The sequence below is a fragment of the Daphnia pulicaria genome, chromosome 1, assembly GCF_021234035.1.
Source record: "Daphnia pulicaria isolate SC F1-1A chromosome 1, SC_F0-13Bv2, whole genome shotgun sequence".
NCBI classification, from domain to species: domain Eukaryota; kingdom Metazoa; phylum Arthropoda; class Branchiopoda; order Diplostraca; family Daphniidae; genus Daphnia; species Daphnia pulicaria.
In genome coordinates, this window is record NC_060913.1 from 14552427 (window position 1) to 14578934 (window position 26508).

General features: G+C 41.5%; 1 protein-coding gene across 2 annotated transcripts; it reads left to right on the forward strand.

The window, feature by feature from the left end:
• The first annotated feature begins 496 nt into the window (after nt 1-496).
• LOC124337505 (ryanodine receptor-like) lies at nt 497-26027 on the forward strand. Of its 2 annotated transcripts, XM_046791529.1 has the most exons (83): nt 497-792; nt 1621-1725; nt 1996-2094; nt 2401-2415; nt 3061-3138; nt 3235-3310; nt 3368-3480; nt 3547-3652; nt 3726-3819; nt 3881-4063; nt 4128-4299; nt 4378-4547; nt 4606-4730; nt 4792-4992; nt 5059-5228; nt 5290-5621; nt 5680-5777; nt 5845-6040; nt 6110-6320; nt 6378-6586; nt 6653-6893; nt 6954-7027; nt 7090-7172; nt 7233-7320; nt 7391-7511; nt 8239-8338; nt 8659-8857; nt 8919-9143; nt 9208-9341; nt 9402-9687; nt 9748-9898; nt 9975-10279; nt 10351-10525; nt 10592-10738; nt 10801-10872; nt 10941-11687; nt 11753-12337; nt 12406-12724; nt 12789-13011; nt 13107-13485; nt 13556-14229; nt 14289-14379; nt 14444-14584; nt 14647-14813; nt 14873-15170; nt 15243-15396; nt 15453-15576; nt 15957-16176; nt 16236-16568; nt 16640-16775; nt 16859-16940; nt 16999-17352; nt 17421-17874; nt 17939-18073; nt 18158-18316; nt 18391-18636; nt 18813-18925; nt 19501-19594; nt 19666-19835; nt 19904-19970; nt 20034-20213; nt 20284-20360; nt 20422-20576; nt 20639-20727; nt 20806-20975; nt 21047-21192; nt 21260-21330; nt 21452-21517; nt 21595-21674; nt 21742-21903; nt 21984-22140; nt 22210-22403; nt 22468-22671; nt 22746-23226; nt 23294-23413; nt 23483-23650; nt 23715-23925; nt 23986-24083; nt 24160-24375; nt 24449-24784; nt 24843-24975; nt 25043-25208; nt 25282-26027. In XM_046791529.1, the coding sequence occupies exons 1-83, from the start codon at nt 739-741 to the stop codon at nt 25451-25453; spliced, it is 15525 nt and encodes a 5174-aa protein (XP_046647485.1). In that variant the 5' UTR covers nt 497-738; the 3' UTR covers nt 25454-26027. The 2 variants fall into 2 exon arrangements, with proteins under 2 accessions (XP_046647485.1, XP_046647477.1); XM_046791521.1 differs by having other exon boundaries at nt 14873-15396.
• The last annotated feature ends 481 nt before the right edge of the window (nt 26028-26508 follow it).

Below are 26508 nucleotides of genomic sequence, written 5' to 3' on the forward strand. Positions count from 1 at the left end.
TCCTTATAACATTGATGTACTCACGTTCACTTCAAGCTTAAAATAGCTGTAGGAACCAGACCGGGGCTAACGAACACTTATCGGGTCACAATCACATATCTTTTTGCCGGTGCATAAAAGCGTTTGATTGGTCGTTGGTCCTTTCTTGACTTGATTAGGCCCATCCATCCATCAGCTCTTTGCAACCCCCATAAACAGTTTCACGTCATGCTCAGTTTGAGATGGCGACGAAAACATATGGGTCGACTCTTATTTGTTCAATCAGCCCTTGTTGTATATAGTTGATCTTCTCCTCATCAAAATATACAGCTATCACAGAAGGATGCTTTTGGCGGAAGAATGAAAGTAGAAACGTATTGTACAGGAAAGAAAAAGAAAAGTGAACGAGAAGATGGTGGAAAGACGTATGGAGAGAAGAGAGAGACAGAGAGAGAGAGAGAGAGCTATTTTGGGTGCAAGACCCCCGATGAGCTTTTCTAACCGAATGAAGAGATCCCGACGGCAGAGAATTGTTGGCCAGTCGCTGGTTGACTGCACGCTTTATCGGAAGTGGGTTCGTGCGGGAGGCTGGATCATCCTTTTTTTCTGTTTCGAAGAATCACTGGTGCTTTGCCTCTTCTTGAAAGTTGGTTTCGAATTTATTGTTGGTTGGATACACCAACACCCCCAAGTGTGTAAGGCTAGTTAGAACTAGGTTATGCCGTAGGATTTGGCGGCTAACCTCGCTTCATCGTCGTCATGGCCGACAAGGAGAGCGGTTCCGAGCAGGATGATGTTTCCTTCCTGAGAACGGTATGTGTTATTAACCCCGTTACTTAATTCTTTAACCCTCACCGGCACCGTGTGTGCTGTGACGTCTGTCATGAATGTTTTTCGCTGGTCGAGCAGCTGCCAATCAGCTGGTGAGGTAACGCTAAAAAATAAGATGTCCGACACAAAAAGAGTTGGTAATCAGAATACAAAATGGGATCGTGTGTGGGGTGTGTATTCGATCGGAATCTAAAGACATTGGCTTCCATCACTTGCTTTTTTGTTCTTGTTGAAAGTTTTGGCTCGTTGGAGGTGAATGTCTGCATGGCTCGGGCACGGCCCGCTCACTGACGAACGAAACAAGCACGGGCTCACGCTAAAAATAAAAAAGTTTCGGCAGCCCTTCGAAAGTCAATCCTCCCTACCACTCGTTGCCGCTTGTTCTCTCTATCTCTTCTCTTTCACGGCCAGAATAGATATTCGCAACTGCCTGTGTTTAGTGCCAGTACATCAGGAACGAGTGATTTTTATGAACAGACACAACAAGGGCCTTCACTCTCTCGGCCTCGCTCCAAACTGTGCAATCCAGATTTGCTTTCATTTTCAATTCGTGATTGCCGCAGCAAATTTCTTCGTTTGCTTATTTTGGCTTGTTGGCAACGTGGTCGTGGTTACGTCAACAAGTGATTCACGATTCGTTTTCCATCGTTGTCGCCTTTGTAGACTATGTGGTAGTACCTCTAATATTGTTTCGACCCATAAACAACAGTAATTCAGTAATTATGTTCACAGTTGTTTTGACTTGGGTGGAATTTAAGCTGATATTTAATGTTTATATTATTATTTTTTTTTCGGATTATTCAATGATAGGAAGATAATGTGTGCCTGTCGTGCACTGCAACCGGCGAGAGGGTCTGTCTCGCCGCCGAAGGATTTGGAAATCGGCATTGCTTTCTGGAAAACATCGCCGATAAGGTGACTTGACCATTTTATTTTCTTCTTGATACTTTCTCCCTGTCTGTGTATCGATGGGTCTGGCTTTATGTCTTTCGTTTAATATTCGAAAGAATCCGGATAAGCTGACATCGGAGCGCACTAAGCCTAGCTCCGTTATCGGCAATCTGCTGTGTCGTTAGTCTTCACAGTTGACCCTTAGGTTAAGCGCCGAGTTAATGAGTTTGACATTCCATTTGAAAGTTAATCTACTTAACAATATATGACCTGTTTTTCTGCTTCAACCTACAGAATGCCCCGCCGGATTTATCACAATGCGTCTTCGTCATCGAACAGGCTCTTTCCGTTCGGGCTTTACAAGAACTTGTCACAGCAGCTTCGTCCGAATCGGTGAGTGTGTATACTTTTATCATACCAGTTTTTAGTTGACTCATTCGCCTTCAGTCATTTTTCAGCAATCATTTAGTAAAACGCCAAAGTTCAATTTTGTATTGTTCTGTACAAACGTCAGTAGATGGCTCTTGCTTCCATCAATTCAAATATTTCGCGCGAGCGCGCATGAAGAAATTTTTTAAACGGTGTTCGCCCACCGATTATTAGCATTAAACTGCTTTAAATAGTTATGGCAATTAGTGACAAAAATATTAGGAGCGATTTCTTCCAAGTGTAAAGAAAAAATTCATTATTATGTTACAGGGCGGAGGATCCATTGTAAGTAATAACATGGCCCGAGCGAGGCATTTTTCGGTCATATACACGTTTTAAATTTTTATTACGTATTTATTCTGCTCAAACGCATCAGAATACTTACTTACCCTCACTTTTTCTTCGTCAATTATCATAGCTTCTTGTGCTAAAGTTTTCCAAAGGCATGTTCTAGTTTGTCAATCAAGGCACACAATTATTGTGATAACGCAAATGTCTGATCAGGAACTGATCAAAAGAAGCATGTTAACATGGAGCACTTTCAAACAGTCGTGCAATTTTATTTCACTTCAAGTCTTTTGTTCTTTTACGGGGGTTTCCGGTTTGCCTTGTCTTTAATGAAATTCTTTGTCAGTTCGCGCTGAAAATAAAAGGTAGGGAGAGAAAATTCAGTAGCAGACAAACCCCAGTAAAAGGAAGGTGAAAAAAGCGCCAATCAGTGATATAATTGCACCCATGACTGTTATCAACACCAGCACTTTGTTTGTTAAATCAAGCCACGTACTTTTTCTAATCATCTTGGTCCATTCTTCATAATTGTCATCAAACGTTTCTTTTCCATTTTATATGCCTTTTTTCATGCATCGTGATCATCACAAATATGATTGTGATCACGTGTCATTTACAATAAATTATCTGTTGGTTTCACAGGGAACAGGCACAGGCTCTGGCCACAGGACTTTACTTTATGGCAATGCAGTCTTGTTGAGGCATCTCAACAGTAACATGGTAAACAAATATATTGCATTATTATTACCAAGAATTAATGGTTTGCTGTTTGCTATTGTAATTGTATATTTAACCCATCAATATTTTCGTATCAAGTATTTGGCCTGTCTTTCTACCAGCTCTTCGAATGACAAATTAGCTTTTGATGTTGGTTTGCAAGAGCAATCACAAGGTAAGCAAATTTAGCGATTTATTATTACATTACATCTGAAATGTATTGCCTTAATAGGCGAGGCTTGTTGGTGGACACTTCACCCAGCTTCAAAACAGCGTTCGGAAGGTGAAAAGGTTCGAGTCGGTGACGATTTGATTTTAGTTTCAGTCGCTACTGAGCGTTACCTGGTAACTATTCATCAGCAAAAACATGTTGCCCTTCAGTTTTTCAACTTCTGCTCTCATTTATCCCAGCACACCACGAAAGAAAAAGATGTATCGATTGTCAACGCTTCTTTCCATGTTACCCACTGGTCGGTGGCTCCTTTTGGAACGGGATTAAGTCGCGTCAAAAACGTTGGTATGACGTTAAATTATATGCCTACTTTCAAGTTTCAACTATTCCAAATCACGACGTTTTTTTCTCCTGAAAGGATTTCTGTTTGGTGGCGAAGTTTTACGCTTTTTCCATGGAGGCGACGAGTGTCTTACGATTCCGTCGTCATGGTCAGAGCAACCTGGACAAAAGTCAGTATAGAATACATTTTCAAATTTAAAAAGGATCCGAGTCGACGATTTTTGGTTTTAGTATCGTGGTCTACGAAGGAGGTGATGTTGTTTTACAAGCTCGCTCTTTGTGGCGGTTGGAATTGGCCCGTACCAAATGGGCTGGTGGATTTATCAATTGGCTCCATCCCATGCGCATCCGACACATCACCACTGGCCGCTACCTTTGTTACAACGAACATAAAGATCTCTGTCTCCTTCCTAGGTAATTATATTTTAAAAATATAATCAATCTCTGTACTAAAAATTGATTCCCTGAAAAAATTCAGGAATGAGGCCAACTTGGCGGTCAGCGCATTCTACTTGCGCAAAGAAAAGGATGACGAGAAGAAAATATTAGAAGACAAAGATTTAGAAGTTTTGGGCTCTCCTATTATCAAATACGGTGACAGCACCGTTATCGTTCAACACGTTGAAACTGGTCTCTGGCTTTCATACAAGGTATCGCCAATCTTTTATTAGAATCTGTTGGCCATAACCTGTTCATTATTTTAACGTGTTTCACACTTTATAAAATAGGCCTTCGAGACAAAGAAGAAAGGTGTCGGAAAGGTAGAGGAGAAACAAGCCGTTTTACATGAGGAAGGAAAAATGGACGACGGACTTGAGTTCAGTCGAAGCCAAGAGGAGGAGTCTCGTACAGCTCGTGTTATCAGGAAATGCAGTTCCCTTTTCAACAGATTTATCACGTATTTAACCTATTTTATTTGAAAATATGTCGTCATATTTAAACTGTTTTTATTTTAGAGGGTTGGATTCTCTAGCAAACGATCATCAACACATGACGTTTTTTGAAAATGTTAACCTGTCCGAAATGGTAAAATGTCTTGAAGATTTGATCGACTATTTCGCTCAACCAGAAGAGAATATAGGTATCGTTTAATCTAAAGTTAAATGTTTTGCCGTGTTACTGATGTTCTTTTTATTATTTAGAGCACGAAGAAAAGCAATTAAAGTTGCGAGCCCTACGCAACCGACAAGATTTATTTCAAGAAGAAGGCATCCTCAATCTTATTTTGGATGCAATTGATAAACTTACAACAATTACTGGCCAAGGGTATATGGCAGCTCTAGCTGGAGAAGCTGCCGGCCAGAACTTGGAAACCATTTCGGCCTATCTCTATCAGCTATTAGGTATTTAATCGATTACAAAAATCAACTGGCAGGTGTATTCACATTCTATTGCTTTCTCATATTCAGCCGCCATTATTAGAGGAAACCACACGAATTGCGCTCAATTCGCCCAATCACATCGATTGAACTGGCTATTTAGCCGACTCGGCTCACAAGCTTCCGGAGAAGGTACAGGCATGTTGGACGTACTCCACTGCATTCTTATTGACTCCCCAGAAGCCTTGAACATGATGAGGGTATGATTTCGTGAAATTTCCTTTTATTCACTTATTCAACAATCAAAATTTTACCCCATAGGAAGAGCACATCAAAGTAATTATATCTCTTCTTGAGAAACACGGAAGAGATCCCAAAGTCTTGGATGTTTTGTGCTCCTTGTGTGTCGGTAACGGAGTTGCTGTCCGCAGCTCGCAAAACAATATCGCCGATTATCTTTTGCCCGGCAGAAACCTGTTACTTCAAACACAGTTGGTTGATCATGTGTCTAGCATCCGACCCAACATTTATGTTGGCAAAGTCGCCAATTCAGCGGTTTTTCTCAAGTGGTACTTTGAGCTCACTGTGGATCATGTCGAGGTAACGACTCATCTCATGCCACACTTGCGCGTTGGATGGGCCAAATTACCTGGGTAAGACTTCAATTTTTCAAAATGATTATTTCAATAACAATTTCCTTTTTACCTATAGTTACGTGGCTTATCCCGGAGGAGGAGAAAAATGGGGCGGTAATGGCGTAGGTGATGATTTGTATTCTTACGGTTTTGACGGAGCCCAGTTGTGGACAGGTATAAATGTTTCAAAACGATGCGGGAATTGAAATAGTTCTCTAAACTGTTTCACTCCATGTAACAGGCGGTCGAAGCACCGTTGTCCATGCCGGAATGACCGAGCCTTACATCCGGAAAGGAGATGTAATCGGTTGTGCTCTAGATCTTTCGGTCCCCATTATGAATTTCTACCTTAACGGAGTCAAAGTCAAGGGAAACTTTAAAAATATGAACTTGGACGGTATGTTTTTCCCAGTGGTCAGCTGTTCTGCGCGAGTCAGGTAAAAACGAGAGAAATATCCTTTCAATTTAGCAACGAATATTTCAATACAAAATGGTTTCTCTGTTAGTTGCCGATTCTTGTTTGGAGGTGAACATGGTCGTTTAAGGTTCCCGTCACCGTACGGATTCTCTCCGCTGTACGAGTGTCTTCTACCGACCCAGACTTTAACTCTCGATCCTTGTTTCCACTTTGGGGACTTGACCAAAAGTACATTGGCAGGCCCTCTTGAAGTGCTGAATGACACTGCTTTCGTGCCGCAACCTGTGGATACGTCGATGGTAAACTGCGCTTGAAATGACCAACTTGGATTATTGTTTAAAATTTACGAAATCTAGATTGCTCTACCTACTTACATCGAAACTATTCGCGATCGTCTGGCGGAAAATATTCACGAAATATGGGCCATGAACAAAATCGAAGAGGGATGGGTGTTTGGTGAAAGACGAGATGATTTACACAAAATCCATCCTTGTTTGACTCCGTTTGAACGATTGCCGCCAGCTGAGAAACGTTATGACACTCAACTGGCTTTGCAAACACTCAAGTCGATAATAATAATTTTTTTAAAATTAATTGTTTGCTTTACTAACTGATTTTCATGGATTATTAGGACAATTCTTGCCTTGGGCTATCACATCACTATGGACAAACCTCCATCGCGCATCAAAACAGTGCGATTGCCCAATGATCCTTTTGCCCAGTCGAACGGGTATAAACCCGCCCCATTGGATTTGGCCAATATTACTCTTAGTGGCAAATTAGAGGAATTGATTGATCATTTGGCAGAAAACACCCACAACGTCTGGGCCAAAGAACGTATTACACAAGGATGGACTTATGGCCTCAACGAAGTATACTAAAAACTCCAATGAAAGTTATCAATAAATTTCATCAACATTTTTCATTTTAAGGATCCCGACAACAAGCGTAGTCCTCACTTGGTCCCATATTCGAATGTTGACGACATCATCAAAAAAGCCAACAGGTAGTACTCTACAATTTGCCACACCATATGTATGTTATCCACTAAAACTCTTTTCCTTTTAGAGATACTGCCAGCGAAACTGTTCGTACTTTGCTCGTTTACGGTTACGTTTTGGAGCCACCCACAGGGGAGGCACATGAAAATGGTTGGATTCAAGTCTGTTTTTAATCATTACAAACTATTTTATAACAGTGTTGTTTTTCAGCTCTAGTCGGTGGTACGGTGGGCTCAAAAAATCCAGAATACCGAACATATCGAGCGGAGAAAACATATGCCGTGTCCTCTGGAAAATGGTAAAAAATTTCTTGGGAGGAATTTCGTCAGAAATTATCGCTAAAAGTTTTCCATATTATTTTGTTGCAGGTATTTCGAGTTTGAAGTTCTTACATCTGGCCCTATGCGAGTGGGTTGGGCTAGAGCTGATGCCAAAGCTGGTTATCAATTAGGCCAAGACGACTGCAGCTGGGCTTTCGACGGATGGAGGGTACGTGCTTTACATGTAGTCTAAGATTAGATCGTAGGTGCGGTAATCAGTACTGCTCATTCTTTCAGGAAGCGCATCGTGAGGCATCATGTTTATTTTTAATTAAGCTTTTATCTTTTTTTTCCTGACGTCCATCACATATGTTAATTTAAGCAAGCAGATGAGTGAGAATCCACTGCCAATTCCTTAATTCTTTTCTATGTTAGATTCGTACGGTTATTCTTTTATCACCATAGCTGTCATAGCATGCCCTCAAATACGCGTTTATAGTTTTGCTGAAAAAAAACGCTGTTAATTATTTTGTAATTTGATTATTCGATGACATGGTCTAAAATACTTGAATCGACCGTCACTGAAAATTCCTTCACCAAATCTTTTTGCTTATGATCACTATGTACTCCGAATGTGTCTGTAGGGCCTTAAATGGCACCATGGCTCAGGGGACGTGTGCGGAAGAAAAGTTCAAATCGGGGACGTGATCGGTTGCATGATCAACTTGCACGATAGAATGATGTGTAAGTACCTATTAGTCACATTTATATTCGCTTCATAGTTGCACGGGCATGAGCATGTGCAATGCTCTATACCTTTATTAGCCGAACCACGGCATTTTGTAGTGTATCTTATTGTTTTATTTGAAACTGATAACAATGTATAAAGTCTTCAAATGACGTAGAAGGCCAGATCCGAATGCTTTGAGTGAGTGTGTATGACGTTTTGTGTGCAGGAGGAGAAATTTTACGTGGGATCTGGCGAATCTTTCGGCAAACACTGGTCGGCTGGAGATTGTGTTGGCGCCTTCCTCGATTTAGTCGATCGCACCATCAGTAAGTATCGGAATAAAACTAATCCCGTAAAATTCTAATAAGAGTCTTTGTTGGTACACGGGACAAGATGTTGAGTGACAAGTAAGTTTAACTTGATCGTTGAACAAATTTAAACTATCCAGCTTATGGAGGTATGTCGCGTGTGTAAAGCCCAATCGAGCTTTTCTAACGTGGTGAATTGTGTGGCGATGGTTTTTTACCGAAGTTTCCGAACAAAAAAATTGATTTAGAATCCTTATCATTTGGATGTTTCTTTAAAGCACGAACCGATTCCCTATCGTATAGTTTATTCATTTTAATGAAAAGAATCATTCACGCAGGTTTTTCTCTAAATGGCGAATTGCTTATGGATTCTATGGGAAGTGAAACCGCATTTACAGATATTCAAGGCGAAGAATTCATTCCGGCTTTCACATTGGGAGTTGGACAAAGAGCAAGACTTGTTTTTGGACAAGATGTTAATGCGCTTAAATATTTCACCTCTTGCGGTCTCCAAGAAGGATACGAACCATTCTGCGTGTATGTTAACCCATTATATCGTTTTTTTAGGGAGTTTTTACTAGTGCTTTTCTCCATACAGAAATATGAGTCGACAAATGACTTATTGGTACACACGCGATCAACCCATTTTCGAGAATAATGACGATTTCGCGGATTCTCCCATAGAAGTGACGCGTATCCCTGGTGGATCAGATTCTCCACCTTGTATGAAGATTTCTCACAAGGAATTTGAAACAATGGAGAAGGCAAATTGGGAATTTCTCCGATTGTCCTTGCCAGTTACCTTTCACGATGCCTTCATATCGTAATCGCCCTGTTGTCATGTCATTGCGTAATTGCAAATAACATTTTTCTCTTTTGAAATGTAGAGAACAGGAGAAAGGTCGACGATGGCAGGAAATCCGTCTACGACAGAACCGTCTTCGGGCTGATAACGTGACGCGCAATGCCACGCTGGAGCAAACTATGTTGAAATCAGGATTCACGATGTCGGATATCAATGGTAATATCGGGAGCAACTATCTTTCTTGGCCACTTAGAAATTAATTTTACTATTTTACAGAACTTCAGTATGGCTTCGACTCTGAAGAACAACGCAGAACCCAGCAAACTGGATCTAGACCGCCGGTTCCCGAACGAGCCGGTCGTATGCGCAGCATCGATTATAATACAAACGGTCTTGATATTAATGGTCATGTAAGCGATGCCAGTCCCAGCAAAGGAATATTGCGTGCCACCAGTGAACTTCCCATTGGTAGACAAACTCGTGAAAACGATCGCAAAGCCCGAACTCCCGACACGAGCGGAGGAGATACCAAGGATAAGAAACGTGGGAAGTCGCCTTTTGCGTAAGATACGATACAAAAATTGTAAAAATATATTTTCAATTCATTTTCCCCTTTCCCCAGATTCTTTTCACGCCTTCGGGACGCCAGTACCGAACGTCGCAACAAAGCCAAAACACCCGAGCCAGGATTGGCCAACCGCGATGGAGTACAGAAACCAGAAAGGTCGAAAAATCTCGCAGCCAAGAACGTCAATAATGTTCGGTTGGCTCCGGTACAACAATCTCTAAATTAGTAAAATTCCCGCATAGTTTAATATTTTCATTTTTTTTTTTTTTTTTTTTTGGCAGAACGATCTGAAAGTAATTCCGCCTGCAATTCCTGATCGGCGACCATCGAGACAAGGATCAAGCCCCATGATACAGCCGAGAGGAATAATGGGAGGCGAAGATTTCGATCCCTTGGATGTTGAATGCATGCGGCTCATCAATGAATATTTCTATGGTGTTCGAATTTTCCCGGGTCAGGACCCCAGTCACGTTTACGTCGGTTGGGTCACGACCCAATTCCACTTGCAAGATAAGACTTTCGATCAGTCCAAGGATAGAAAAGTTCTTATTTCCAGAGTGGACGAACAAGAACGTATTATAGAAAGGTTCTTTACTATTACCTAGATCGCCATTTGTGTCATAAAATAAAATAAATATCTTGGGTTATTCTTCGCAGTGTGGACCGTCACAGCTGCTACATGTTGCGAGCTGACGAGCTCTATAACGAAGTAACACAAGACGTAGCCAGCAAAGGAGCGTCTCAAGGAATGTTTATTGGCTGCTTCATTGACACGGCTACGGGATGGATTAGTTTTACCTGTGAAGGAAAAGAAACAAAACACCGTTACAAGGCATGTTATTTCTACATTTTATTCTCCCCAGCCACTTATTTTTAAAATGTGATTTTGTATTTGCAGATGGAAGTGGGAACAAAACTCTTCCCTGCTATTTTTGTTGAGGCCACCAGTAAGGAAGTGTTACAATTTGAATTAGGCCGCACTCCCACCACATTACCTCTTTCAGCTGCGGTTCTACAGAATTCTGAGAAACACGTTGTGCCTCAGGTAAGACCGTCAACTAGCCTATTTTTCTTGGGCATGAAAATCATAATTTTGTTTGGTTATAGTTCCCACCTCGACTGAAAGTTCAAATTTTGAAACCACATCAGTGGTCACGCGTCCCTAATCAATCTCTTAAGGTATGTAATTAATAATTCCAAATAGTGAGAATCCTTCTTTAACTGTTTTTTCTTTATTATTATTCTAGGCACATGCCCTGAAGCTCTCTGATCTTCGTGGCTGGAGTATGTTGTGTGAAGATCCTGTTTCTATGCTGGCCGTCCACATACCGGAAGAAGACAGATGCATAGATGTTCTTGAGCTAATTGAACACGAGCGACTTTTGAGTTTCCACGCGCACACTTTACAGCTGTATTCAGCTTTGTGCTTTCAATCTAATTTCAGAGCAGCACACACTCTTTGCTCATACGTGGATCAAAAGCAATTGCTGTACGCCATACAGTCCGAGTATCTTTCAGGGCCATTGCGAGCCGGCTTCTCTGATTTACTGATTGCTCTACACATTGAATCACATGCCAAGACCATGGAAGTGACTCAAAATGAGTACATCATTCCGATGAGTAACGAGCTTAAGGATTTGTACTCGGATCCTGATATGACACACAGCTTGAGTTCACTGCGTGTTGAATCCATCAGGCCTCAAATGACTACAACTGATATTCAAGAGCACATTGAAACTATCAAGGAATTGAGCACACCCTTTTTCCCCTTGGAGACAGTAAAAGTATTTGCTATCCATGCTTTAGAACTCGCCGTTAAACTGAATCAAGTTCATAACCGCGATCCAATTGGCGGAAGTAACGAAATGCTATTCGTTCCCCTTCTCAAACTTATTGATAAACTGTTGCTCGTTGGAATTATGGAGGATGACGATATTCCGCCTTTGCTGAGTCTGATTGATCCTGAAACTTGGGATCCGACTTACGATCCCATGGTAATTTATATTTTTTATTGTGTATAGTTCCAATTTAATACGTTCATAAACTTTTTTGGCTGCAGGGGAAAGATGAGCACCGAAAAGGACTTCTTCAGATGCCCTTAGCAGAGGGTGTCAAACTGCAAATGTGCTGTTTACTGCATCATTTATTGGACAACCAGCTTCGCCATCGCGTCGAATCGATTGTCAATTTCAGTCACGATTTTGTCGGCGAGATCCAAGCGGATCAATTGCGTCGTTATATCGAGATCAAACAGTCTGATCTTCCCTCAGCTATAGCTGCCAAGAAGACGCGCGAGTTCCGTTGTCCGCCAGTCCAACAAATGAATGCCATCTTGGGATTCAAAAATTTGCCGGAAGAAGAAAGAGAAAACTGTCCATGTAATGAGGAACTAGCGCAGATCCAGACGACCTTCCACGAATCTTTCACGTCTAAGCTCCTTCACAAAATGGCAGAGGAAGAGCTAGTCGAAGAGGAACCAGTGAAAGAGGAAACTAAACCCGGACTCATGAATCGAATGATGAATGTTGTCACGCTAGCAAAGAAACACGAAGAAGAACAAGTAGCCGAAGAAAATGTAAAATCCCGTGAACAAATATTTCGCAAAGTGCTCATTAGAACTATTATTTCCTGGGCAGAAGAGTCGGTAAGTCGTATTGTTTCTCATGCGCAAAATTTTAACAGCTTCATCCAAAAATTGTTTCTACTTTGCAGGTAATCGAAAGCTACAAATTGGTGCGTGAAATGTTTCGATTGTTGCTGCGTCAGTATGATGGCGTAGGAGAGGCCATGCGAGCTTTGCAGAAAACATACGTCATTAACAGTCGCACCACAAAGGACGTGCAGGAACTCTGGATTGGTTTGAGTCGTATCCGCGGCCTATTGCCTGTTCAAATGTCGCAAGAAGAAGAAGAATTAATGCGAGAGCTTTTATGGAAGATGGTCAATAACCATTCCTTCTTCCAGCATCCTGATCTTATGCGCAATCTTCGTGTCCATGAGAACGTCATGGCTATCATGATGAATACTTTAGGTGCAAACACTCGAGACGGACGCTCTTTCTTTTATCTATTCTTAAAAACAAATTTATTTTTCAGGGCGGCGAGCTCAAGCTCAGTCGGACGCACAAACACAGGCTCAAGTTCAAGCTTCAGGAGGAGAAGCTGAGCTGGTTCCGAAAGAGAAGGATACTTCACATGAAATGGTTGTAGCCTGCTGCCGTTTCCTTTGTTATTTCTGCCGAACTTCCCGTGCAAACCAGAAAACCATGTTTGAGCACTTGTCTTTCCTTTTGGAAAATTCTAATATTCTTTTATCAAGGTATGCTTAACACTGCAAAGTACTAAAAGATTTCCATGAAATGGTTCCAAAAGAAACAAGAATTTACGACTCTACAATTTGTGTGTCCTTTGCAGACCTTCACTGAGAGGTAGTACTCCCCTGGATGTAGCCTATTCTTCAGTTATGGACAACACTGAATTGGCATTGGCTTTAAGAGAACACTACCTTGAAAAGATTGCCATCTACTTGTCCCGTTGCGGTTTGCAATCCAATACCGAGTTGATGGAGCGAGGCTATCCCGATTTGGGCTGGGATCCTGTTGAAGGTGAACGGTACTTGGACTTTCTCCGTTTCTGCGTTTGGGTCAATGGCGAAAGTGTAGAAGAAAATGCAAATTTGGTTATCCGGCTATTGATTCGCCGTCCTGAATGTCTCGGTCCTGCTTTACGTGGTGAAGGAGATGGTCTTCTAACAGCCATTACCGACGCCAATAAAATGTCGGAACGTATCCAAGTAAAACCATGAGATTTATTTTGCGGTAAACAACATCAGTCTTATTCTAATAAAATGTCCTCAAACATAGGTGCAGAAAGCCCTTCATTCAGGAACTGGAGCCATAACAATTCCTGGACTAAATCACCCGATGCCACAAGGTGATGATGACGAAGATTTCATCGACATTGGAGCTGCTATTCTCAGCTTCTATTGCACCCTTGTCGATTTGCTCGGACGATGTGCGCCGGCCGAGGCCGTCATCGCCCAAGGAAAGAATGAGTCTCTTCGTGCTCGTGCAATTTTGCGATCCCTGGTACCCCTGGAAGATCTTGAGGGTGTGCTTAGTTTGCGCTTTACTCTACAAAACCATGGATCTGAAGATGGTGGATCCGATTTGCCATCGGGACTTATTCCTGGTCACAAACAGAGCGTTGTTATCTTCTTGGAACGCGTTTATGGCATCGAAGATATCGAATTATTCTTCCGTCTTTTGGAAGAAGCATTCTTACCGGATTTGCGAGCTGCTACTATTCTTGAAAAAACGGATGGTGGCGAGTCAGACATGGCTCTTGCTCTTAATCGTTACATCGGAAACTCCATCTTACCTTTGTTGATCACCCATTCTCGCTTTTATGCCGAAGCTGAAAATCACGCTAGCGTTTTGGACGCGACGCTCCATACAGTCTATCGTCTTTCTAAAAACAAGATGCTGACTAAAGGACAACGTGAAGCTGTTTCTGACTTTTTAGTTGCGCTTACCAGGTAGTCATTCATATTGGTAATTCGCGTTCTCTTAATAATTCTTTTTGGTTTTATCACAGAGAGTTGCAACCAAATATGCTGCTCAAGCTCTTGAGAAAGCTAACGGTAGACGTTTCTCGTCTTTCCGAATACACTACAGTGGCTCTCAGGGTACTTAAAGACTCATTTACAAGATATTAAAAGTTTTCAAAAACTAACTGACGTCCTTTTCCAGCTTTTGACCCTTCACTACGAACGTTGCGGCAAATATTATGGCGCTGTTGGTGGTCAAGGCAGTTACGGTTCTGCTAGCGACGAAGAAAAGCGGCTTACCATGATGCTCTTCTCCAACATCTTTGATTCCCTTTCCAAGATGGTAACTTAAAACAAGCTTACAACCCTAGCCGAAATGTTTGCATTCAATTATTTAAATAATAGGAGTACGACCCAGAATTGTTTGGAAAGGCCCTACCTTGCCTGACGGCTATCGGGTGCGCTCTTCCTCCAGATTACGCACTGGCCACAACATTGGAAGATGAATGGTATAAATCAGCTCCTCCAGATTCCAATGGTCCATATGATCCTCAGCCAATCAACACCATGAAGTAATGACGTTTACGATAATACTTGAAAGCCAAATTTTTTAAATGCTATTATGTAATAGGGTTTCCTTGAACACCGAGCTTACCAATCTAGTGCAAAAGTTTTCTGAGCACTATCACGATGCTTGGGCTAAGCGAAAGATTGAAAACGGCTGGAATTTTGGTGACGCCTGGTCAGATGAGACAAAATCCCACCCGCGATTAAAGCCACCTCATATGTTGTCGGATTACGAACGGGAGCGATATCGGGAACCTATCCGAGATTCCTTGAAGGCTCTGGTGGCATTAGGCTGGAGTATTGAGTTTGCAGATTATGATGCCGCCAATAGCAATAGAAATAGCATGAGACGATCCAGCACGGTAACTTTTGTTTCTTTGTCGGAGAAGGTTTTTTTTATCATAATTTTACTTGATAAATCCATTTGTTTTCAGGACGGTGGCACTACACCATATAATTACAATCCCAACCCAGTGGATATGGCCAATCTTACTTTGAGCAGGGAAATGCAAAATATGGCCGAACGCTTGGCCGAAAATTCGCACGATATTTGGGCAAAAAAGAAGAAAGAAGAAATGGCCTCTTCTGGTAATAATTTGTTTTCTCACACACCTAAAAACACCTGTTAAACGAGTTGAACATAGGTGGAGGCTTGCACCCTCAGATGGTACCATACGACCTGCTGACTGACAAAGAAAAGCGGAAAGATCGTGAGCGAACTCAAGAGTTGCTGAAATATCTCCAATTTATGGGCTACAAATTGCACAGGTAAGGGTTCAATAAAATACATTACGAATTTCTTCTCTTTCTATCCCATACATCCTCCTTTTCCCAATTAATAATCTTATTAACAATCGTCAGTGTGACTTTTTTTTTTATCCTGAATGCATTCGGATGTTTCCCTTCGATATTAATTACGTATCCCTGTTACAACCTTCCTTTTACTCATCACCAACATTCAACTTGATCGACCGTTTATGCACATGCAGCCCTGCTACGAAGACTTCATCTAGGTACTTACCATATAATATTTGGTATTTGGTTTCGCAAAAGGGACTATAATAAAGTTTCCGCGATTTATTTAACTGGCTTGTGCTTTTAAATTTCCTAAATTTTGACAAAGTAAAATATTTGCATTTATTTTACAGAATGGGAAAATCACAAGTACAGCAAAATCCGGACGCAGTGGCCCTTGAAGGAGAAAATGCATCATCTAGCGATCGTCGATTTGCTTACAGCTTGTTGGAGAAGCTGATCCAGTATTTAGATATTGCTGCCTTCAACATGAAACATTTGCGACCCAGCACCAACTATAGCCGCAGAAGCAGCTTCAAAACTTCAACTCGAGACGTCAAATTTTTCTCAAAGGTTTTTTTTAATGCTCTCTAGATTAATTTGATCCATCTTAACTCTTTTAATGTTTTTAGGTTGTGCTTCCTTTAATGGAAAAATACTTTAGCACCCACCGCCATTATTTCATAAGTGTCGCAACTGCTACTAGCAGTATTGGAGCAGCCTCAATGAAAGAGAAAGAAATGGTAGCCAGTCTGTTTTGCAAACTAGCTTCTCTGATACGCTACAAGTTTTCTGCGTTTGGTTCCGACACCCGCATCGCCGTGCGATGCTTACAAGTACTGGTTCGCGCTACCGACGCCAAATCTCTAGTTAAGAATTGTTATGAATTCATCCGCACATCCATGTTGATGTTTTTCAACAATGCTGCCGACGACTTGAGCCAGTGCTTGAGTAATTTATACGAGGTAAATTTGATTTATTTTGTGACACATTAAATCGTTTCATGGTGTCTCATTTTTTCCGTCTTTATGATCAGATGAAGTACAATTTGCTTCGAGGAACCCATTTGAAGACTTCTTCCTCTCTCTGTTACGTTCAAATGGTTCTTCTTCCGGTTTTGACCGCCTTATTTGATCACCTGTCCGTTTACGAGTTTGGCAGTGATCTTCTAGGTAATAATTGATTTTCTTACTCTTTTTTTTTTATTATTTTGCCATTCTTAACGAACGATTTTTTAAAATGTTCGAATAAACAGTTGACGACATACAGGTCGCGTGCTACAAAATTTTAAACAACTTGTACACATTTGGAACCGATTCATCTGTTTACAAGGACAGGTATTATTATTACTAGTCTCACAGATTTTACTTTAAACTTACCCATGAAAAATCACAGGAAATTCATTAAGATTGAAATTGATCGTCATCGACCGTCGATTGGTAGCTGCTTGGGTGCCTTCGCTTCAACGTTTCCCGTTGCTTTCCTGGAACCCCATCTGAATAATCACAACCCGTACTGCATTCACGGAAAATTACAAGAATCCTCCCTTGAAGCTCAAGATGTCATGTCCAAATTAGAATCTAGTATGCCGACGCTCGAGACTCTCCTTGCTCAAGTGGAGCAATTTGTCGCTTCCGAGAAGAGTTACACAGACGCCCCTCATGTGATTGACGTCATGTTACCTATGCTGTGCTCTTATTTACCATTTTGGTGGGCTCAGGGTCCTGACAACCAAGACCCTGTTGGAGGGTATGTTTACTTTACAGCCAAGGCAACAAAGGCTATTAATCAAATTAATAAATAATTTTTAATTACAGAAATCATATTACCATGGTAACCAGTGAGCATATGAACCAGCTGCTGAAGAATGTGCTCAACTTGATCAAAGCCCATGTTGGCTCCGAATTGGCTCCTTGGATGACCCGCATCGCCGGATTCACTCAACAAATTATCATTAACACTTCAGAAGAGCTTCTCAAGGATCCTTTCCTACCTCTTGCTCTAAAGATTCGTAAACGAACAGAGCAGATGTTTCACAAGGAGGAGACTTTGCGTGGCTTCTTGAAATCAACCACTGAAGACACGTCACAAGTTGAGGGACAATTGCAAGGTGACTGGTATCTCTTGGTCAGAGACATTTATGCCTTCTATCCGCTGTTGATCAAATACGTCGATCTGCAAAGAAACCACTGGTTACGTCATGATGTTCCTGAAGGAGAAGAGCTCTACGCTCATGTCGCCGAGATCTTTAACATGTGGTCGAATTCCCAGGTATTTAAAACTGTGATGCGTTTTTAGTACGTCCTGAAACTAAATTTTTATGTTTTGTCACCAGTATTTTGGAAAGGAAGAGCAAAACTTTATCTCCGCCAATGAGATTGACAACATGACCCTGATTATGCCAACTTCAGCAAGCAGGAAAGCGACTGTTGTTACGGATCAAACCCCGGCTGGAGCGTCGGGGAAAGTCGTAAGTTTACCCGCAGTTGATAGAAAAGTGAACTACATTGTTAAACCGGTTTTGTGTTTTTTGTTCTTGTTGTTGAATGTGTAGAAAAAGAAGAAGTCACGCGATCGCAAGCGTGATAAAGACAAGGAAATTGCAGCCTCTTTAATGGTTGCTTGTCTGAAACGACTTTTACCTGTCGGATTGAATCTTTTCCCTGGCAGAGAGCAAGAACTTGTACAACACTGTAAAGACCGTTTCTTAAAAGTAAGAATTTTACGAAGTTCTTTTATATTGAAAACACGTTACTAATGGCATTCTTTTATCGATCGCCGTTGTAGAAAGTCATTGAGCGTGAAATCATTGACTTTGCTAAAACTCAGCTGACTCTTCCGGACAAGATTGACCCATCTGACGCCATGTCGTGGCAACATTATTTATATTCTAAACTAGGTTCTAAAAAACCAAGTCCCGCCATAGCCGGAGTGGCAGACTCAGCAAAGAAGAATGCCAATCACCAAGCTATTTTAGACGAATTGGTTGAAAGAATTGTAGCCATGGCCAAAGTTTTGTTTGGTTTGCATATGGTATGATGCCCTTTTTTTAAATTTAATATTTCCTCATCACTTCTTTAATTTAATTTAATTTGTCTAAGTTTTTCTGTGACACATTCCAAATTATTAGATTTCTAGTTTTTCAATATTAGTTTACTTCCTATTTTTGACACAAAAGTTTTACCGAAATTATGCATGGGCTCTCGCAGATTGATCACCCACAGCAGCAGCAAAAGGACGCCTGGCGTTCCGTGGTTTCCTCTCAAAGAAAGCGCGCCGTCATTGCCTGCTTTCAACAAAAATCACTACACTCTTTACCTAGGTTCTTATTTTGTTGTATTTCACTTTCTGTTCAACCTTAACAACTGCTGTTGCATGGAGCTTTCGCTTTTTAATTTTACGCTTCTGCACGCACCATCGCTGCTTTCTAGGTATTCTTTGAACCGCAAAGTACGTACTGGAGCTACTACGCTGGAGTACTTACCATTCAAAATCCTATTAGCATCTATTAAAATAAGATAACCGTGAAAGGCAATTAAAGTGCAACATCGACAAAATGCGCATGCCAACAATCTGTATCCAGGCTACTATTAATCCGTTACCTGCCCCAGCGTCGGGTTGGAAGAAACTAATTTCTATTACTCGGAAACGCGCCATTACCTCATGTTTGAGATATCCCCACCTGTTCGAAATGCCAAGGTATAGTCAAATGTTAGAAATCCTTTTATTTACAGTAATGAATCAACATAAAAAAAAAACTTCCCTATAAACATAAAGATGATCGTCCCATTAACAAATCGTCTTGGTTTGTGTGCTCTTGGTTGAATGTTGCAAGTGTCTAATCGCCATTCCCTCAAATAATTTGTTCATTTTAAATTGAACTCTTTATTATTTTAGACACAAAGCCATCAACATATTCTTGCGAACCTATCAAGAGCTTTGGCTTGCCGATGAAAATGTTGGTCAAGAAGTCATCATCGAAGACTTGACCGTAATTCAAACGTTATTTTTATAGTAATTTTGTGTTGTTTGTTTTCTTAACCACGACTGTTTCATTTCCAGCAATCGTTCGAAGATGCTGAATTGAAAAAGAAAGAAGTCGAAGAAGAAGAAGGTAAACCTGATCCTCTTCTGCAACTAGTGACTACTTTTAATCGAGGCGCTACTACCGAAAGAGCGGGAACGACTTTCGAAGACGAACTATACATGGCTTATGCTGTTATCATGTCTAGGTAAGGAGATGTCTCTATCATAAATTTATTTGATATCACTATTAACCTTTTTTTTGTAACTATGTCAGGTCTTGTGGCGAAGAGGAAGAGGAAGACGAAGAAGGTGGAGATGAAGAAGGAGGCGCCTCAATTCACGTACGAAAAAAACTTTCAAATTAATTGTTGTGCGATTTATATAACGCCGGTATAACAAAACAGGAACAAGAGATGGAAAAGCAGAAGTTGCTGTTCCACCAATCTCGGCTCGCTTCCCGCGGTGTCTACGAAATGGTCCTGCAATTTATTTCAGCCGCCAAGGGCGCCCAGTCGGACATGGTGATGAACACGCTAGAATTGGGTATTTCCATTCTCCGCGGTGGTAATGTCGATATCCAAATGGTAACAGAAAACTTTCCGTTTAGTTCTTTTGTTTTTGAGATTTACTGCACATTTTAAAATTTATTTGTAGCAAATGTTGAATTACCTGAAAGAGAAAAAAGATGCTGGATTTTTCACCTCAATCGCGGGATTAATGAATTCCTGCAGGTACCGATAAAAAAAAATCCAATTACATACGTGTTGAACTAAAAAGTATTTGATTCTCCAGTGTCTTGGACTTGGACGCTTTTGAGCGCAATACAAAAGCGGAAGGACTAGGTGTCGGTGCTGAAGGTGCAGCCGGAGAGAAAAACATGCACGATGCCGAATTTACCTGTGTTCTATTCCGATTTATTCAGCTGACTTGCGAAGGCCATAATCTCGGTATAATTTAGTACGTTACACGAGAAACTTAATGAGTTAATACCAAAATTGGTCTTTTTCAGAATGGCAAAACTATTTGAGAACTCAAGCTGGTAATACGACCACAGTGAACGTAGTCATTTGCACTGTCGATTATCTTTTGCGCTTGCAGGTATATAATGGAAATCTCTCGTAGCAACCAACAGAAACACTTGTTATTTAATCATTATACCCATCATTTATGAAATAGGAATCTATTATGGATTTCTACTGGCATTACTCTAGCAAGGAAATTATTGATCCCGCGGGCAAAGCCAATTTCTTGAAAGCGATTGGTGTTGCCAGTCAGGTATTCAACACGTTAAGTGAAGTTATTCAGGGCCCGTGTACGCTTAATCAACAGGCATTAGCTCATTCAAGGTAAAATTTAAAACGTTTACATGTTAGAGATTATAAAGGATGTGTAATAATCGTTATGATACGTCCGCCAGATTGTGGGATGCTGTTGGCGGTTTCCTCTTCCTGTTTGCTAACATGCAAGACAAATTGTCGAAGCACTCTAGCCAGCTTGACCTGCTTAAAGAGTTACTCAATCTTCAAAAAGACATGGTTATTATGATGCTCTCCATGCTTGAAGGTAAAGTAATTTCTCCCTTTTTTTTGTTGTAAAGTTATGTTCTCACTCATGTTTTCTGTCATTAAAGGAAATGTCGTAAATGGAACGATCGGAAAGCAAATGGTTGACACACTTGTAGAATCTGCTTCTAACGTTGAGGTACGAAGATTTTCACAAATTTTCCAACTTCTCTCTATTTATTTTTGATTTTTACGCGGTTTCTTCTTCCAACGTTCCTGTCTCTGCTCCCTGATCTGGAATTTACCGGGGTATCGAACAGCTTATCCTAAAATACTTTGACATGTTCCTTAAGCTTAAGGACTTGACGGGCTCAGCGGCTTTCCAGGTAAGAAAATTATTTTTCTTGTAATGAACTTGGGCTGCTTATCAGCCTTTTCAAAAACACGCTTGTTGAACTCGTAGGAATCGGAAACCACCAAAGATGGATGGATCACTCCGAAAGAATTCAGAGAAAAGATGGAAGCTTTTAAGAGCTACTCAGTGTATGTATACGGAACGAATAGCTCAAGCCACAATGTCACTTAATTTTTTCCATTAAACAACTAATAGGGAAGAGATGGATTTCATGCTGTCTTGTTGCGATACTAATCACGATGGAAAAATTGACTACATCGAATTCACGGAGAGATTCCACAATCCGGCTAAGGAAATCGGGTTTAACTTGGCGGTTCTTTTGACTAATCTTTCAGAACACATGCCAAGCGATCCTCGGTAAGCACTTATAAAAGAAAAAACAGATGCTATTCAGTAACGGTTACTTAACGATTGTTTGCTGTTTGTGTGTTTTCCAGACTGCAACGTTTCCTGGAAACAGCAGGTAGCGTTCTCAATTATTTCGAATCGTTCTTAGGACGCATCGAAATTATGGGCAGTAGCAAAACGATGGAACGAGTTTATTTCGAAATTAACGAGTCGAACATTGAGCAATGGGAAAAACCGCAAATTAAGGTATGTTTTGTAATTTCAGTACAGTCAACAAAACATGTGTTCTAAAATCCAATAAAAACAACTTTGTAGGAGTCGAAGCGTGCCTTCTTCTACTCAATTGTTACGGAGGGAGATAAGGAAAAGTTGGAGGCCTTTGTCAACTTTTGCGAGGACGCCATTTTTGAAATGCAGCATGCAAGCGGATTGATGGCCTCCGACGAAGAAGGAGGAATATCGCAAGCCCGCCAAGCTGCATACAAACTGCCAACTGACGAAGAAGAACAGTAACGAAACCACGAATTTATTCAGACATTTGTTCTTACTAAAAAAGGAAATAATGTTATACAGGGGGCCAATGGACATAATGCGCCAAAAGCTCAAGGGTTTCAAAGACACGCTTGTTTTTGGGCTATCCATGTTATCTCCATCCAACATCCGAAAACAGATTCGAGAACTCAAGCAGAAAACTTATCCCGAACTCTTTGTCGGTTTCTTCAAGCTCTTCTTTTACATGTTTTACTACACCGGCTATTTTGGCGTCTACTTGATCAAGTCAGTCAGACACGGAACATATTTTTTTGTCAAGAAACATTTGCTTAAACATTTTTTTTTTGTTTTTGTTAAAGACATTTCTTCCGCATTCTACTCTCCTTGATGCGTGGTCCCCAACCGGAGAAAGTGCCAGAGAAACCGGTCACTGAAGAGACAACAATGCTCATCCTTCGACCTCCTCCTCCTCCCGCTCCAGCTATATTGCCAACCGAGGCGAATGCAGAACCCGTCACTACAGTAGCATTGGTGGGTTCGCCTGGTGACCCTACGGCTCAAGCCGCTGACGGATCTACCACAGTTCCTCCTGCCGGGTCATCCGATCCTACCCAACCGGATGCCACTGGAGCCCAGCCTCCTGGCGCAGAGCAAGCTTCGGCTGCTCCACCAACTGCAGCTTCGAGTCTGTTTGTTGGCACCCTAACAGATCCTGCGGAAGAAGCCGCTAAGGCAGCTGCTGCTGCTGAAGTGCAGGCTCAACAGGAGGCTACCATGGCGGCTCTTGATGAAGCCAAGGCCACCTCAGTGTCGCACACGGCCGCATCTCCAGTTGCACAGGTCTGAGATTTAGTGTACGAATATTGTCATGTGGAACGTTTTCTCTCATCTTTATTTTTAACCGCAGGTGAATCTTGGAGAATATGTTAGAAAGGCCATTTGTTTCCTCGCTCGTAACTTTTACACACTCAAGTACGTGGCCTTGGTTTTGGCTTTCTGCATCAATTTTGTCCTGCTTTTCTACAAGGTATTTACTATTATAATTCATTACGTTAATTTTTGCGCTGTTGGATTATTGTAATGAATGTTTCGGTAGGCTTCGAACATTATTGACGGAAACGCTGAAGAGGAAGCTGGCGGAGAAGCTGGCGGAGAAGTTGGTGGTTCGGCCGAGGCTGAAGGAAGTGGAGGATTAGCTGACTTAGCAGAAAGTATAGTTGATGCGGTTGAAAATGCAACGACAGAAATCTTTAACGCTACTCAGGTAAATTGTATTTACACATAATAATAAGAAAGCTTTTCCAAACATCTTGTCGATGTGAGTGTAGAATATTGTGGAAACAATTCTGGAGGGCGGTGAAGAGGCTGGTGATGGTGACGGTGACGGCGATGGAGATGGCGATGGCGATGAAGAAGATGCAGAGGAATACATTCATGTCGATGAAAGGTTCTCTTACCTCGCAAACGTCCTTCGCGGAATGGCTGTGCTGCACTCGCTGATATCGCTCTTCATGCTTATTGCCTACTATCACCTCAAAGGTATATCCAAGTCCTGCTTGTGTCAGTAATAGAAAAATTCACCTTCCTTGATTTTTGCAGTCCCGCTGGCCATCTTCAAACGTGAAAAGGAGATTGCACGTCGCTTGGAATTTGACGGACTGTACATTGCTGAACAACCAGAAGAGAATGATATGCGGGTAAGTTGATTGATTTTCTGCTGTATACACACATTGTTTTTATTGATTTCTCTGTAATTAATTTGAATCGCCAAAGGCTTATTGGGACAAATTGGTAATTTCGGCGAAATCCTTCCCCGTTAATTACTGGGATAAGTTTGTAAAGAAGAAAGTCCGCCAAAAGTACAGTGAAACCTACGATTTTGATGCCATCAGCAACCTTCTGGGCATGGAGAAAAGTTCTCTATCTCAGGAGGAGGAAGTGCCCTCCGGATTCGTAAACTCGCTCTTGAGCGTGGACTGGCGCTACCAGGTGGGATAGTGATTAGAAATTGAGCAAGCGTTGGCGACTTTATATTCAATATGTCGGTATACTTGACCACTAGGTGTGGAAAGCAGGGGTGACCATCACGGACAACTCCTTCTTGTACTCGCTGTGGTACTTTAGCTTCTCAATCTTGGGCAACTATAATTATTTCTTCTTCGCCGCTCATTTGCTGGATGTGGCCGTCGCCATTGCCTCGTTGAGAACCATCTTGCAGTCCGTCACTCACAATGGCAAGCAACTGTTGTTGACCGTTATGCTGTTAACCATTATCGTCTACTTGTACACGGTCATCGCCTTCAATTTCTTCCGCAAGTTTTACGTGCAGGAGGAAGACGATAACGTGGACAAGAAATGTCACGACATGTTGACCTGCTTCGTCTTCCACATTTACAAAGTCTGTTATCTACTTAAATTCTATTTTCCATTTCAAAACTAATTTCGCTCTATTCAAGGGTGTCCGAGCTGGTGGTGGTATCGGTGATGAAATTGAATCGCCCGACGGCGACGAATATGAAGTGTATCGTATTATGTTCGATATCACCTTCTTCTTCTTCATTATTGTTATTTTGCTGGCCATCATCCAGGGTAAATATTTGTCATGGGATTGCAACTTTCAAGACTTGCGCGTTTCACGATTTCCATCTTGCAACAGGTTTGATTATTGATGCTTTCGGAGAATTGCGTGACCAGTTGGCCAGCGTTTCTGAAAATCTCGAGTCCGAGTGCTTCATATGCGGTATAGGAAAGGATTACTTTGATTCTGTTCCACACGGGTTCGATACGCACGTACAAAAGGAGCACAATCTGGCAAATTATCTGTGAGTTCTCAGATTTGTCGAGTGTACATCAAAATGTTTTACCAATTTTATGTGTACCCGTTATCACTCACAGGTTCTTCTTGATGCATTTGATCAACAAACCGGACACGGAGTACACGGGTCAAGAGACCTATGTATGGAACATGTACCAGCAACGTTGTTGGGACTTCTTCCCAGTCGGAGACTGCTTCCGCAAACAATACGAAGTGGAATTGGGTGGAGGAGAGAGCGAGAAGAAAGGATAAAAACACTACCCCGATTTCTTTCCCCCTTTTTGCCCCCCTTCTGGATGATTAATGAACACGACTTGTGTATTATTTACCACCCTGCTTTGGTGTTCCTGTTTTTGGAAGAGTCAAGAGAGATTGTCGGGAGCAGCAGTCACCACGCTAGTTTAAGGTGTTGAAGTTCCTTTTCTAATAATGCAGTATCATGATACTTTTACTTTTTATTTATTCATTTTCGGGGGAGTTGTGTAAGGGAAGGCTGATGGATCTTTGGTTGAGTTTTATTTTGACGAGTTTTGCTGTGTAGTCCCTATCTGAATTTCACACTCACAAACATTTAAAAAATTGGCTTTTCCCTCTTTTTTTCCAAAGGAACATGACCCTCCGCCCCACCACGGTCTTTTGTCACTTGCAAAAATACATCCTCTCTCTCTCTTCTGATAAATCTGTCATCATCAGTCAAGCGCCTATTTCAAACATCCATTTTGGTTAAATTCGCGTAGTTCTATTCTGTATCGCCCTGTTTTTGTTTTGTTTTGATTAGAGAATAATTGCAAAACGAAGTGACGGTGGCATCTTCATCGATCATCGAGCTGAAATTGTTTTCGTATTTTTATGTAGTGACGCCATGTTTGAATGCAGATTGCTGGCGTGACAACCGAAACACCCAAATGACTCTTACACGCATGGGTTGACCACGAGCTACAGAGGAGCATTAGAGCACCCAGAGACAGCAGTCATCAGGACCTTAAAGTAACCGAAACTTGGGGCGGAATCGATACATCACAGCACTCGAGTGAAGCCACCTAGCAGCAGCTAACTTCGCTTGATATAGCTTTTTATTCGCTAGGCAAGTACTTTTGTTACGTTTTACGATTTCGTGCGACAGTCACACATAGGAACTGCCTCAACATCTGCTGAACAAACGTAACGATTTAGGTTATACCCAACAGCATTTGAGTTTTTCCAGCTTTTGCAGCGATCAATACTCGATAGTATTGTGTAAATCCACTTAAACTGTAGCTAAAAATAGATATTTATTATGCTTAATCTCCCGGGGCACGAGTCGGATG